We start from the raw sequence: 10,901 nt of genomic DNA, 5'->3' as shown, positions 1-10,901 counted from the left end.
ACTGTTGGTACCAAGGGTATTGATTGTGGATTGTTTACAATTTCAACCTTTTCTCCATCAATCATGATACAGCCTATTAGTTAGTGGTGATGATTTTCGTTTTCTTGATGTTGAGATGCAATCTATTATTGTAAGCGGTATTCTTTGATCTTCTGCAGGAAGCATTTTAAGTCCTCCTCACTTTTAACAAGCAAGGTTGTGTGTGGTTAACATAGCTTATTGACAAATTTTCCTCTGATCCTGATGCATGTTTTTCTTCACAGAGTTCAGCTTTTCAAATAATTTTCTCAGCACATGGATTGAATAGATATGTAGAGAGAATACTGATGGGATGCACACCTTTCTTAATTTTAAACCATGTAGAGTTCTGACTCAATGATATACAACAACAACAGTGTTCCCTTGCTCTAGTTACATAACAGTCTTTTGGTCTAGGTTTAAGTTTCACATGAGACTTCCAGGATCCCCATTCTTCTCAATGCTAACCATATTTTGTTATGATCCACATAGTCAAATGTGTATCGATAGTGAAAATTACCCAGATGAAGTTACCCTTTGTGAAATACTCTCCAAGAAACATCTGGCAGATGACAAAATATCAGATATTTAAAAATTATTAGCATCATAGGCAGAAGAAAACATTGATATGGTAATGATCTTCAGTGTTAGCTGTGCAAGAAAAATTAAATGAAATAGATAAAAACGAGAAGAAGAAAAGAAACAAAATGAAGCAGAAGCTGAAAATCACCTATTTCATAGCACTGCTGTTACAATATATAAATTCTTAAGTTGGAAAGCCAAGTTGGTTGCAGAACGCTTGAAAATTAAAAATAACAAGAAAAAGAAAAGGAACAAGCAGGGGGGAAATAAATTAACTGGGAAACAGCTATTTGAAACAGATAATAATCTTGATACATCTGCTATACAGTTCTTGGAGGATGCTGGAGATAATGAAGAATAGATGAGTCTTTGTTTCAAGAAAAAGATGACTTGGAGCTGGAAGTTGATGAGGATGACCCAGACTACAGTCCTGCCGATCCAGATAGTGACATGACCAACTAATGGACTGTATCCATCTTAGAGAAGTAATGACTGCCCTAGCATCTGTGGCTTTGCTAAAAGGGTTTAATTTTTCTTTTTTTTTTTCCTAAGAAAAAGGAAATTTCAGGAGTATATTCTTCTGATAGCTTTCATCATTGAACTTAATAAACTGATATTAAAATATATATTCATATAAATATAACATATAAATGTTTTTCTATATATACTATTTATTCTAATATATATTTTATATATTATATTTCTTTCTATATATAAAGAAAGATGTGTGTCAGGGCTGTATTCTTTCTCCATACTTATTCAATCTGTATGCTGAGAAAATAATTTGAGAAGTTGGATTTTGTAAAGAGACTGTGGCATCAGGATTGGAGGTATACTCATCAACAACCTTTATTATGAATATGACACAACCATGCTTGCTGAAAGTGAGGAACATCTGGAACACTTAAGAAGTTTACTAGACTTTAGTATTGATTACATATTGAATAAGAACTACAATATGGATTATATATTGAATATGGACCACAGTCTTCAATACGGATGACATCGTAACATCAAGAACATAAAACTCCTCATCACCAGAACAATAAACAACATCATGATAGATGGAAAAAAATACTGAAGTTCTAAATCAACACCTGTGGTCTGAATCTGGCACACCTTAGTCTTCAAACTGGTATCATTTGTCCTTTAGGATTTTGGAGTGGTTCCTCACAGCAGACTTGCCTAGTGCAACATGTCTCGTGGTTTCTTGACTGCTGGTACCAATGGTGTTGAACATTGATCCAAGTAAGATGAAATCATTGAGAGCAGAGCTTCAATCCTTCCTCCATTTATCATGATATTGACTATTGGTCCTATAGTTAGGACCTTTGTTTTCTTGATATTGAGATGTAACCCATACTGAAAGCTAGAATCCTTGATCTTCTGCAGGAAGAGTTTCAAGTCCTCCTCGCTTTCAGCAAGCATTGTACAATTAACACAACCAATGATTTCGTCTTACTCCTTTGAATCAGAGACCTGGACAATGAATAAGGATGACAGAAGAACTATTGATGTCTTTGAGTTGTGGTGCTGGAGAAGAGTACTGAATGTCCCATGAACTGCAAAAAGGATAAATAGGTATAGCTTGGAGAAAGTAGAGCCAGGGGGCTCCCTGGACGCAAAGATGGTGAAGCTTCATCTTTCATACTTTGGACATGTAGTTGGTGATGCTATTCCTTGGAAAGGGACATCACGCTTGGATAGATGGAGAGCTGGTGAAGGAGGGGAAGATCCCAATGAGATAGACTGACACAGTGACTTCAGCAATGGGCTTTAGGGTGTCAAGAGATGATAAGGATGGCACAGTATAGGGCAAGGTTCAAGTCTATTGTTCATAGGGTTGCTGTGAATTGTACTCAACAGTACCTAACAACAACAACAACAACAACTCTCAACCATGGAAGAACTTGTAAAAAGCAAATAAATATCTCTGTGGTTCTCCTTAAGAGCTTCCCTAGTGAGGAAAGGATGCTTTCTCTGTAAATAGAGAGTAACTTCTATACCAGAGGAAAGCAGAGGAAGTTATTATTTCAAAACTTGGAAATTAAAGGGCCAAGTAGGGATTATCTGTTGAAGTAACTCTAACATGAAGTCACTTCTATTGGTTATAGATTTCTCATAAGGACAATCAAGTGTTCTGTGATTGAGAAGAATGGGAATCTCAGAAGACTTAATTTTGCTTATGAGAAATCTATACTTAGTTGGGAGTAGCTTCTCTTATATTAGGAAATTATGAGTATGACAGTGTGCAGAAGCACAGAAAAAATAGCAGACTTTAGAAAGCGGTTAAGTTCAGGATTAGTGAGAATTTGTTTTTGTCAAGTCTCCCTGATTTACAGCAATTTCACAGGGACCGAAACTCTGGAGATTACAAAGAACCGTGATTGTTCATTGTTAGGGGTTCACAGACCCTAAAGATCTGAATTGGTTTAGCCTAAGAAGGAATCGGCATCTAATTGTTTATTAAAAATGAAAAAAGCCTCCATCTGGATGGGACTTGACAGCCCTCTTATTCGTGGATTTATAGCTGATCCTACAACAAATTTCCGAGGTTGTAAATTGCACAGGAGACTGTCCATCTTTCTCTGGAAGAGTTGGTGGTGGCTTTGAACTAATAGAGAAGTTATATTAACAATACAACTCTCAATGCACACCGCTCTTTGACCCCACCCTCTGATTATTACCTGCAGAATCTCAGCTTGGTCCGCTTTTGTGACGTGGCCCTGGTCCACTGGGCCCGCTTTTACCTAGATCAGGCCCCTCGTGGTGAGGCCCAAAGTCAGTGGCCCCGCAGAGGCGGGGGCGGGGCCATGGTTATGGAGGCCGGGCCAGCACAGTCCAGGGGTGTACCCCTTGGTGCGCAAGTTAAAATCCAGTGGCCTGCGTGGAAGATGCTCAGGATCCTACGGAAGAGACGCGCATGCTCTGTGCTCAAAGTGACCCAGCTACTGCTTTGGGCCATGGCAACACACAAGAAACTGACTCTGGCCACTCTCAAGAAGGAGCTGGGCAATGCTGGCTACCAAGTGCGCAAGGACAGTGGCCTCCACTCAGGCCAAAATTCCAGGCCTGGGGCTAAGGGCACGCTCCTAAGGGTCTTCAATGGCAGTAATGCTGCAGGTCACTTCAGGGTCTGTAAGGTTCCAAAGTCCAAGAGAAAGCCGAGACGCAAGAAGTGGAAAGAGGGCTTCTACTCTCAGAGGAAGAGGAAAACTATGCCAGTGCCTCGAAAACGCTGGAGGCGCCTCATGTGCCTCAAGACTGCTAAGAGGGCCAAGGAAATACGGAGGCAAACCACGAAAATAGACTCGCAGATGAAGAAACAGAAGTCAAAAACCCAGGATCTGCTGCATCCCAGGGCCAAGAAGAAAGCAAGATCCAAGATGACAGAAAAACAGAGACTTTGGACTAGAAAGGAAAAGAGGAGGCCAGAGGCCAAATTCGAAGACAAGAGAAGAGAAAATTCCAAGAAGACAACCGAACAGGCCATTTGGAAGTCAGCCTTGGTTAAAACTAATCACATCTCTAACAGAAAGACCCAGGACAAATCGGCACCTCGTACAAAGACTTCTACTAAATCCGAAAATGTTAAGACTACACCTGGAGATCCCTAGTGCGGGGCAACTTCATCCCTCCAGACACAAATGCCTTTGCCTTACACTTTAAACCATTGCAGCTTTGCCACACTTGCTGAAATGTACAAAACTATTTACAAGACCTTACCATCACATTATGTCTGGTTTTTCTCTTTGTTATGTGTAGAAGAGAAAGGGTAGGTGTTCCTATCTAACATGTAGGAAAGGTATTGAATATAACAAATGAATGGGGCTGAGTTTTTCTGTTCCTGCTTTAGGTACTTCTCAGAATGAAGGAAAACCAGCTATTTAACCAGATCAGACAGAAATGTTGAATTAATTTTAGAGACCACAGCTAATCTAAATTGAGTTTTGAGGAGGAGGACATATAATGAAAGTGTTGGAGCCATCGCTGGGGCAAAAGACGAATAGAGTGGTCCCTTTGTTTGTATTCTTTTTGACTTGAAATTTCTTTCAGGAAATCCCATCTCCCATAGTTGACTGCAATGAATTTCAGGTTTTGCCCTTAATTGAGATTTCTCTATATATTGTTTATATTTGTCTTTAGCTAGTGAGATAGTTGGGGAAAATATCTAACACTGAACTTAGCACATGATGGGTACTTATCATGTGTGTTAAATACATATATCAATAACTTGTAATAAGGTGAGTCTTAGTTCTCTAATGCTGCTATACCAGAGATACCACAAGTAGATGACTATCAACAATTTATTCTCTCATAGTTGAGGAGGCTAGAAGTCCAAATTCAGGGGGCCAGCTCTAGGGAAAAGCCCTCTCTGTTGGTTGTAGAGGAATGTCCTTGTTTCTCTCAGCATCTGTAAGTCATCATTCCCTGGAGATCTCCATGTGTTTTGGCTTTCCCCTGTAAAACAGGGCTTTTTGTCTTGTAGAAGCCTACATACAAAGAGATGCAGTTTACTCTTAGTAATTATTTCTTGGTAGTACCAAGGTGCCTCCCTTACTTCTTGACTGGCTTCTTGAATGGGATAAAAGGTATTTATTACAGGCCACAACCTAGAGGAGCTCTCCTTACACTGGATTGTTGTTATGTGTGGTGAAATCTCAATCAATTCATAGCTGGCCCTCTAGTGAGTTTACAGAAGCTCTAATAGGTGGAGGTTGCCTATCTTCCTCCTGTGGGGAAACTGGTGAATTTGATTTGTGAGCCTTTGGGTTCATAGCACAACCCTTTATCACTAAACCACCAGATTTCCCTTCACATCAGATTAGTACTGTGATGAGATCAGAGTAAATTACACTGCCAACCTAATGGTACAGGTCCAAATCTACAAATTGTTCTGAAGGAAAAAGATGGGCAGTCTCCTCCCATGTGATTTACAGATTCTGAAAACCTGCAGGAGAGTCAGATATGGGTCTGTTCTGACTTGACAGAACATAACATTATAACATAGCAGGAATTTCTGCTTATCTAGGGGTAAGGAGTTGTGCTGCTGCTCAAGGCAGGAGGTTCAAATCCACCAGCTGCTCCATCGGAGGAAGATGGGACAGTCTCTTCCAGCATGATTTATAGCCTCTGAAACACACTAGAAGGGCAGCTATGACTTGGTTCCAACTAGAAGGCATGTAACAACAAGAACTGGCTTGCTAGACCACAAGGGATCATTATCGTTTCCACATAATATCGTATTATACATAGCATTTTGGGAAACACAATTCAATCCATGACAGGGTGATGCGGTGTAATGACAGCTGTGCTTGGAATTTCTAGTGGGTTAAGGGGGTTGAATACCAGCTGGTGGTTAAGAGGGCCAGTTTGGCACCACCCACTCTTCCCCATTAGGTGAATTAGAAGGTAGTTTACATTACAATGTTGTCTACTAATCAGACAGTAGATGCTATTAGTTAAATAAAAAAAGACATTTTTTTTCAATAATTATGCATATTGGGATTAACGAAACGGAATACCTTGTGGGACAAAGTGGGCTATAGAAGCTTTAGCTCACAGGATAATAGTTATAACTAGACTTACTGAGAATTGCATAGTGACAGTAAATGAGTGATGTAAAAGTCATATAGTCATTTGTTGACTTGATGTTGTTGTTATATACTATTGAGTCGCCTGCAACTCATGGCGACCTTATGCATAGCAGCTCTGAAGCCTGCCCTATCCTGAACCAGGCTCACTGACTTTGACACACCTAATCCTACTGCCTCAGTTATCGTTGTCAATTCCTTTCATCCAGGGTCTTCCTCTCATGTGCTCTCCTTCCAAGCATGATGTCCTTCTCCAGGACTGGTCCTTCTGGGCCATGTGCCCAAACGATGTGAGATGGAGCTTCAAATCCTTGCCTCCAAGGAGAAACTTGGTTTCACCTTCTCCAAAACCAGACCTACTTGTTATCTTGGTGGTCCATGGTATGTTCAAGATTCTTCTCCAGCACTATAGCTCAAAGGCATCAGTTCTTCTTCTTCTGTCATCCTTAGTTATTGTCCAGCTCTCTAATGCATAGCGTGTAATTAAGACCATGGCCTCAACCAGGTGTATCTTAGTCTGTAGACTTATGTCCTTGTTCCTCAGCACTCTGGTGTATTTCCTGACTGCAAACTTCCCCAATGCAATCTGCCTTTTGATTTCCTGACCACTGGTGGCAAGTGTTAATTGTGAGCCAAGCAAGTGGAAATTGTTAACAACCTCAATTTCTTCTCCATCCATCATGATGAGAATCTTTGTTTCCTTGATGCTAAGCTTTAATCCATATTGAAGACTACAGTCTTTGACCTGCAGCAAACACTTCAGGTCCTCCTCAGTTTTGGCAAGGAAGGTTGTATCATCTGCATAGTGCAAGTTGTTGATGAGGCTTCCTCCAACCCTGATGCCACTCTCTTCCTCATAAATTCCAGCCTCTTGAATGATCAGCATATAATGGAAAAGGTATGGAGACAAGATGCATCCCTGATGCACTCCTTTACTAAGATCGAGCCATACAGTGTTTCCTTGTTCTATTCCAATGCTGTTCTCCTGGTCCAAATATAGGTTTCGCAGGATTATAATCAACTTTCTGGGATTCCCATTCTTCTCAAGGTTAGCCACATTTTGTTGTGATCCACATAGTCAAATGCCTTTACATAGTCAATGAAGATAGACATTCCTCTGGTACTCTTTGCTTTTAGCCAAGATCCATCTGACATTGTCAATAATGTCTCTAGTGACACGGCCTCTTCTAAATATAGCTTGTATTTATGGTAGTTCTCAGCTTATGTACTGTTCCAGTCGTTTCTGGAAAATCTTCAGGAGAATAAATAAAAGTAGTGAAATTAGTACAAAAGATCATGTTCAGTCTTTAAAATTATGTGTTTTAAAACTCAATTCTTTGTCATAGAATTGGAACCGATTTTTATAGTTGACCATCCAGTGAGTCTTCAGAAGACTGTAAATTGACATTGTTCATCTTTCTCCCACGGAGCCACTGGTGGATTCAAACCAAGGCACAACCTTTGGATTAGTAGAACAACTCCTTATGGACTTGTTACTATTGTTAAGTACCATCAAGTCAACTGACTCATAGTGACCCTATGTGCAATACCTCTGAAGTCTGCCCTGTCCTAATTTATGTATAGGTATCATTTGTTTCATGATTAATAGAACTAATCAGTGTTGGATGGACAATAGATGATTTTTTATTAGTTGGGTTGGAGGAGGGAAGAGAATATTGGGGAATGCAATAATTATAAGAATAATAGTAGATACATTATTGTAGGAGTGGTCAATGAGGTAAATAGAATTTTTGTTCATTTTCATTCTCAAGGGGTTGAGTATTTGGATGACTTAAGTGTTTTTAGGAACTATGTAATGGGTTTGTGAATTCTGAGGTTTTAATAAGATTATGATCTATTATAATATCTCTGATCTTCTGCAATAAATGCTTCAAGTCTTCATTTTCTATAAGCAAAGTTGTATCTGTATAACAGAAGTAGTTGATGACTCTTTCTCCAAACCTGGTCCCTTAGTCTTCTCTATATAGTCTAGCTTCTTGAATTATTTGCTCAGTATATAGATTGAATAAATACAGAGAAAGGTCTTTCATTCATAGGGTTGCTATGAGTTGCCTATGACTTGATGGCACTTAACAACAATGATGACAACACAGAGAGAGCTACTACATTGGCCTAGTGGACAGAAAGTTATGCTACCAAGCCCAAGGTGGGTGATTTTAATTTGCGGCCCTCACGCCTGGTTTAAATTGGTTTTTTGTCAGACATTTGTCTACGTCATATAGCAGTGGTCTGTGCATTGCTGTACAGAGGTAACTCGTGGTTGCAGTGATGCTAAACACTGTGACACTGATGTGCCAAATGCAATAATGATTTACCCATGCTGGATAATGTTTGGTGGAGCTTCCCGATTAAAACAAGCTTGGAGGCTTGCCTCCAGAAACTCTACGAACAGTGCTCAGGTCTTTCGTTCATAGGGTCACTATGAGTTTCCTACAACTTGATGGCTGGCACTTAACAACAACAACAATGTTAGATGGCTCTTGGCTGAAAGCAGGGAGTACCAGAAGAATGTCTGTCTGTGTTTCATTGATTATGAAAAGGCATTTAACTGTGTGGACCATAATAAACTGTGGCTAACTCTGAGACAAATGGGAATCCTATACTTGGACCAGGAGACAGTCATCAGAAGAGAGCAAGGAAACACTGCATGGTTCAACATTGGGAAGGGTTTACATCAGGGATGTGTCCTATCTCCATACCTTTTCAATCTATATATGGGAGGCTGGGCTCTATAAGGAAGAATGTGGCATCAGGATTGGAAGAAGACTCATCAACAGTCTGCATTATGCAGATGATACAATCCTGCTTGCTGAAACTGAGGAGAACCTGAAGCACTTGCTGCAGAAAGTCAAGGACTGCAGCCTTCAATATGGATTGAAGCTCAATATCAAGAAAACAAAGATTCTTATCAGTGGACTGATTGACAGAATTATGATAGATGGTAAAAAGATTAAGATTGTTAACAGCTTTAGTTTGCTTGGCCCCAGAATCAACACTCTTCATACCAGCAGCCAGGAAATTAAAAGATGTATTGCCTTGGGAAAGTCTGCTGTCAGAAACCTCTCCAAAGTACTGAAGAGCAACGATGTCAGTCTGAATACTAAGGTTTGCCCAGTACAGGCTTTGTAATCACATGTTATGCATCCGAGAGCTGGACAATGACTACGGATGATAGAAGGAGAACTGATGCTTTTGAGGTGTGGTATTGGAGAAGAGTATTGAATATACCATGGACTGTTAGGACAACAAACATCCTGGAGAGAGTGAAACCAGGCTGCTCCTTGGAGGCAAGAATTATGAAGCTTCATCTGACATTCTTTGGGAGGAAGGTCATGCTTGAAAGGGAGGAGGGACAGTGCAGGAGAGGAAGACCCTCGATGAGATAGATTGATTTAGTGACTGGGGTAACGGGAAAGGTGTGCCAGAGACAGTGAGATTGGCCCAGGATAGAGTAGAGTTTAGGGCTGTTGTACATAGAGTCTCTATGAGTCATAGGCGACTCATAAAAATAACAACTATATCTTTCCTAGGGAGCTGTATTTTTTGTGGCGCTCAACAACAGCATCTTTCTAATGTAGGTAAACATCTTAATGCAGACACTTCAATTTGTTAGGAGTTTCAAAACAATGAATATATCCTGTTCCTCCTCCTCTTCTTTGTAAAATTATTACCTAACTTGGGAGGGACTGGAGAGAATTACACTGAGTGAACTAACACAGTCCCATAAGGATAAATACTGTATAAAACCATTATTGTAGAATGAGTATAAGGATCTAGGAGGTGTGGGAGAGGCTAGAAGCAGAGGGATGTGTATGTGCAGGGGGAATGGGGGATTAATCATTGGGTTGTACAATCTGATGGGTGGGTGTAGTGAGGGAAATGGAAAGAATTTGTTCAAATTTGTATTTGAATTTTGTAAATAAACTAGTAGAAAAATTTTAAAAAAAAATTTTAAAAAACACCCCTCCTCCCCCAACACAACTGCTGTAGGCCACAGATGACTAGTCAAAACCTAAGTGCTTTGAGGGACAGAAACAGAAACTATTTTTATTAGTTTATTTTCAGAAAATTTATGTAGGTCATAGGCCAGGAACAGACTTTTTAGTTATTTTGTGTATGTGTACATGTACTTATGTTTTATACAATCATTCATATATACTGTTTTATATAATAACCATTGCTCTACGTCTACTATCACCACCTATTTTCAAGCTCCCATTGAACCTTTCTTATTACTTCATGCCCCTACTCCCAATATGCTAAACCAAAGAATTCGAAAGGAGTAGAACTGAAGACTGAAGGGATTCCAATACAAGAATTGGATGAGACTGGATAGGTAATGGTAGGAGAGTAGTTGTTGTTGTTGTTTGATGCCATTGAGTCATAGACGACTCATAGCGACCCTATGAATGAACGGCCTGAGCACTGTTCGTACATAGAGTTTCCGGACGCAAGCCATAAATGGATGCCGCTCCTGCTTCCAGGCTTGATTTAGTCGGGAAGCTCCAGCCAAAACTGTCCACCATGGGCGCCCATTACCATGATTGGCACATCACTGTCACAGTCTTCAGCATCACAGCAACCACGAGTTACCTCTGTACAGCAAGGATAATAGGGATTCCAGTAACCCACTGGAGCTGCCCCAGTGAGCAATCACAGACCTTTGTGATTTCTCCACGACCTTTT

General features: G+C 40.2%; 1 protein-coding gene and 1 pseudogene across 1 annotated transcript; both read left to right on the top strand.

Annotated features, from left to right (window-relative positions):
- Positions 1 to 514: 514 nt before the first annotated feature.
- On the top strand, positions 515 to 1,062 carry LOC102848526 (annotated as a pseudogene).
- Positions 1,063 to 2,841: 1,779 nt separating this feature from the next.
- Positions 2,842 to 4,217, top strand: LOC102848122 (testis-specific H1 histone-like). The gene is made up of 2 exons (XM_006888222.1): positions 2,842 to 2,904; positions 3,294 to 4,217. Exons 1-2 carry the CDS (start codon positions 2,842 to 2,844, stop codon positions 4,215 to 4,217), a joined length of 987 nt encoding a protein of 328 aa, XP_006888284.1.
- Positions 4,218 to 10,901: the final 6,684 nt, after the last annotated feature.

The sequence above is a fragment of the Elephantulus edwardii genome, unplaced genomic scaffold, assembly GCF_000299155.1.
Source record: "Elephantulus edwardii isolate Elephantulus edwardi_28Jun2011 unplaced genomic scaffold, EleEdw1.0 scaffold00065, whole genome shotgun sequence".
Classification (NCBI taxonomy): Eukaryota; Metazoa; Chordata; class Mammalia; order Macroscelidea; family Macroscelididae; genus Elephantulus; species Elephantulus edwardii.
The sequence above is the reverse complement of the archived record's forward strand: the minus strand, read 5'-3'. Positions and strand labels throughout refer to the sequence as shown.

Coding starts and splice junctions, on each gene's coding strand:
- LOC102848122 (XM_006888222.1), top strand. CDS start 2,842: ATGACAGTGTGCAGAAGCACAGAAAAAATAGCAGACTTTAGAAAGCGG. Junction 2,905..3,293: donor AGCGGTTAAGTTCAGGATTA/GTGAGAATTTGT, acceptor TATTACCTGCAG/AATCTCAGCTTGGTCCGCTT.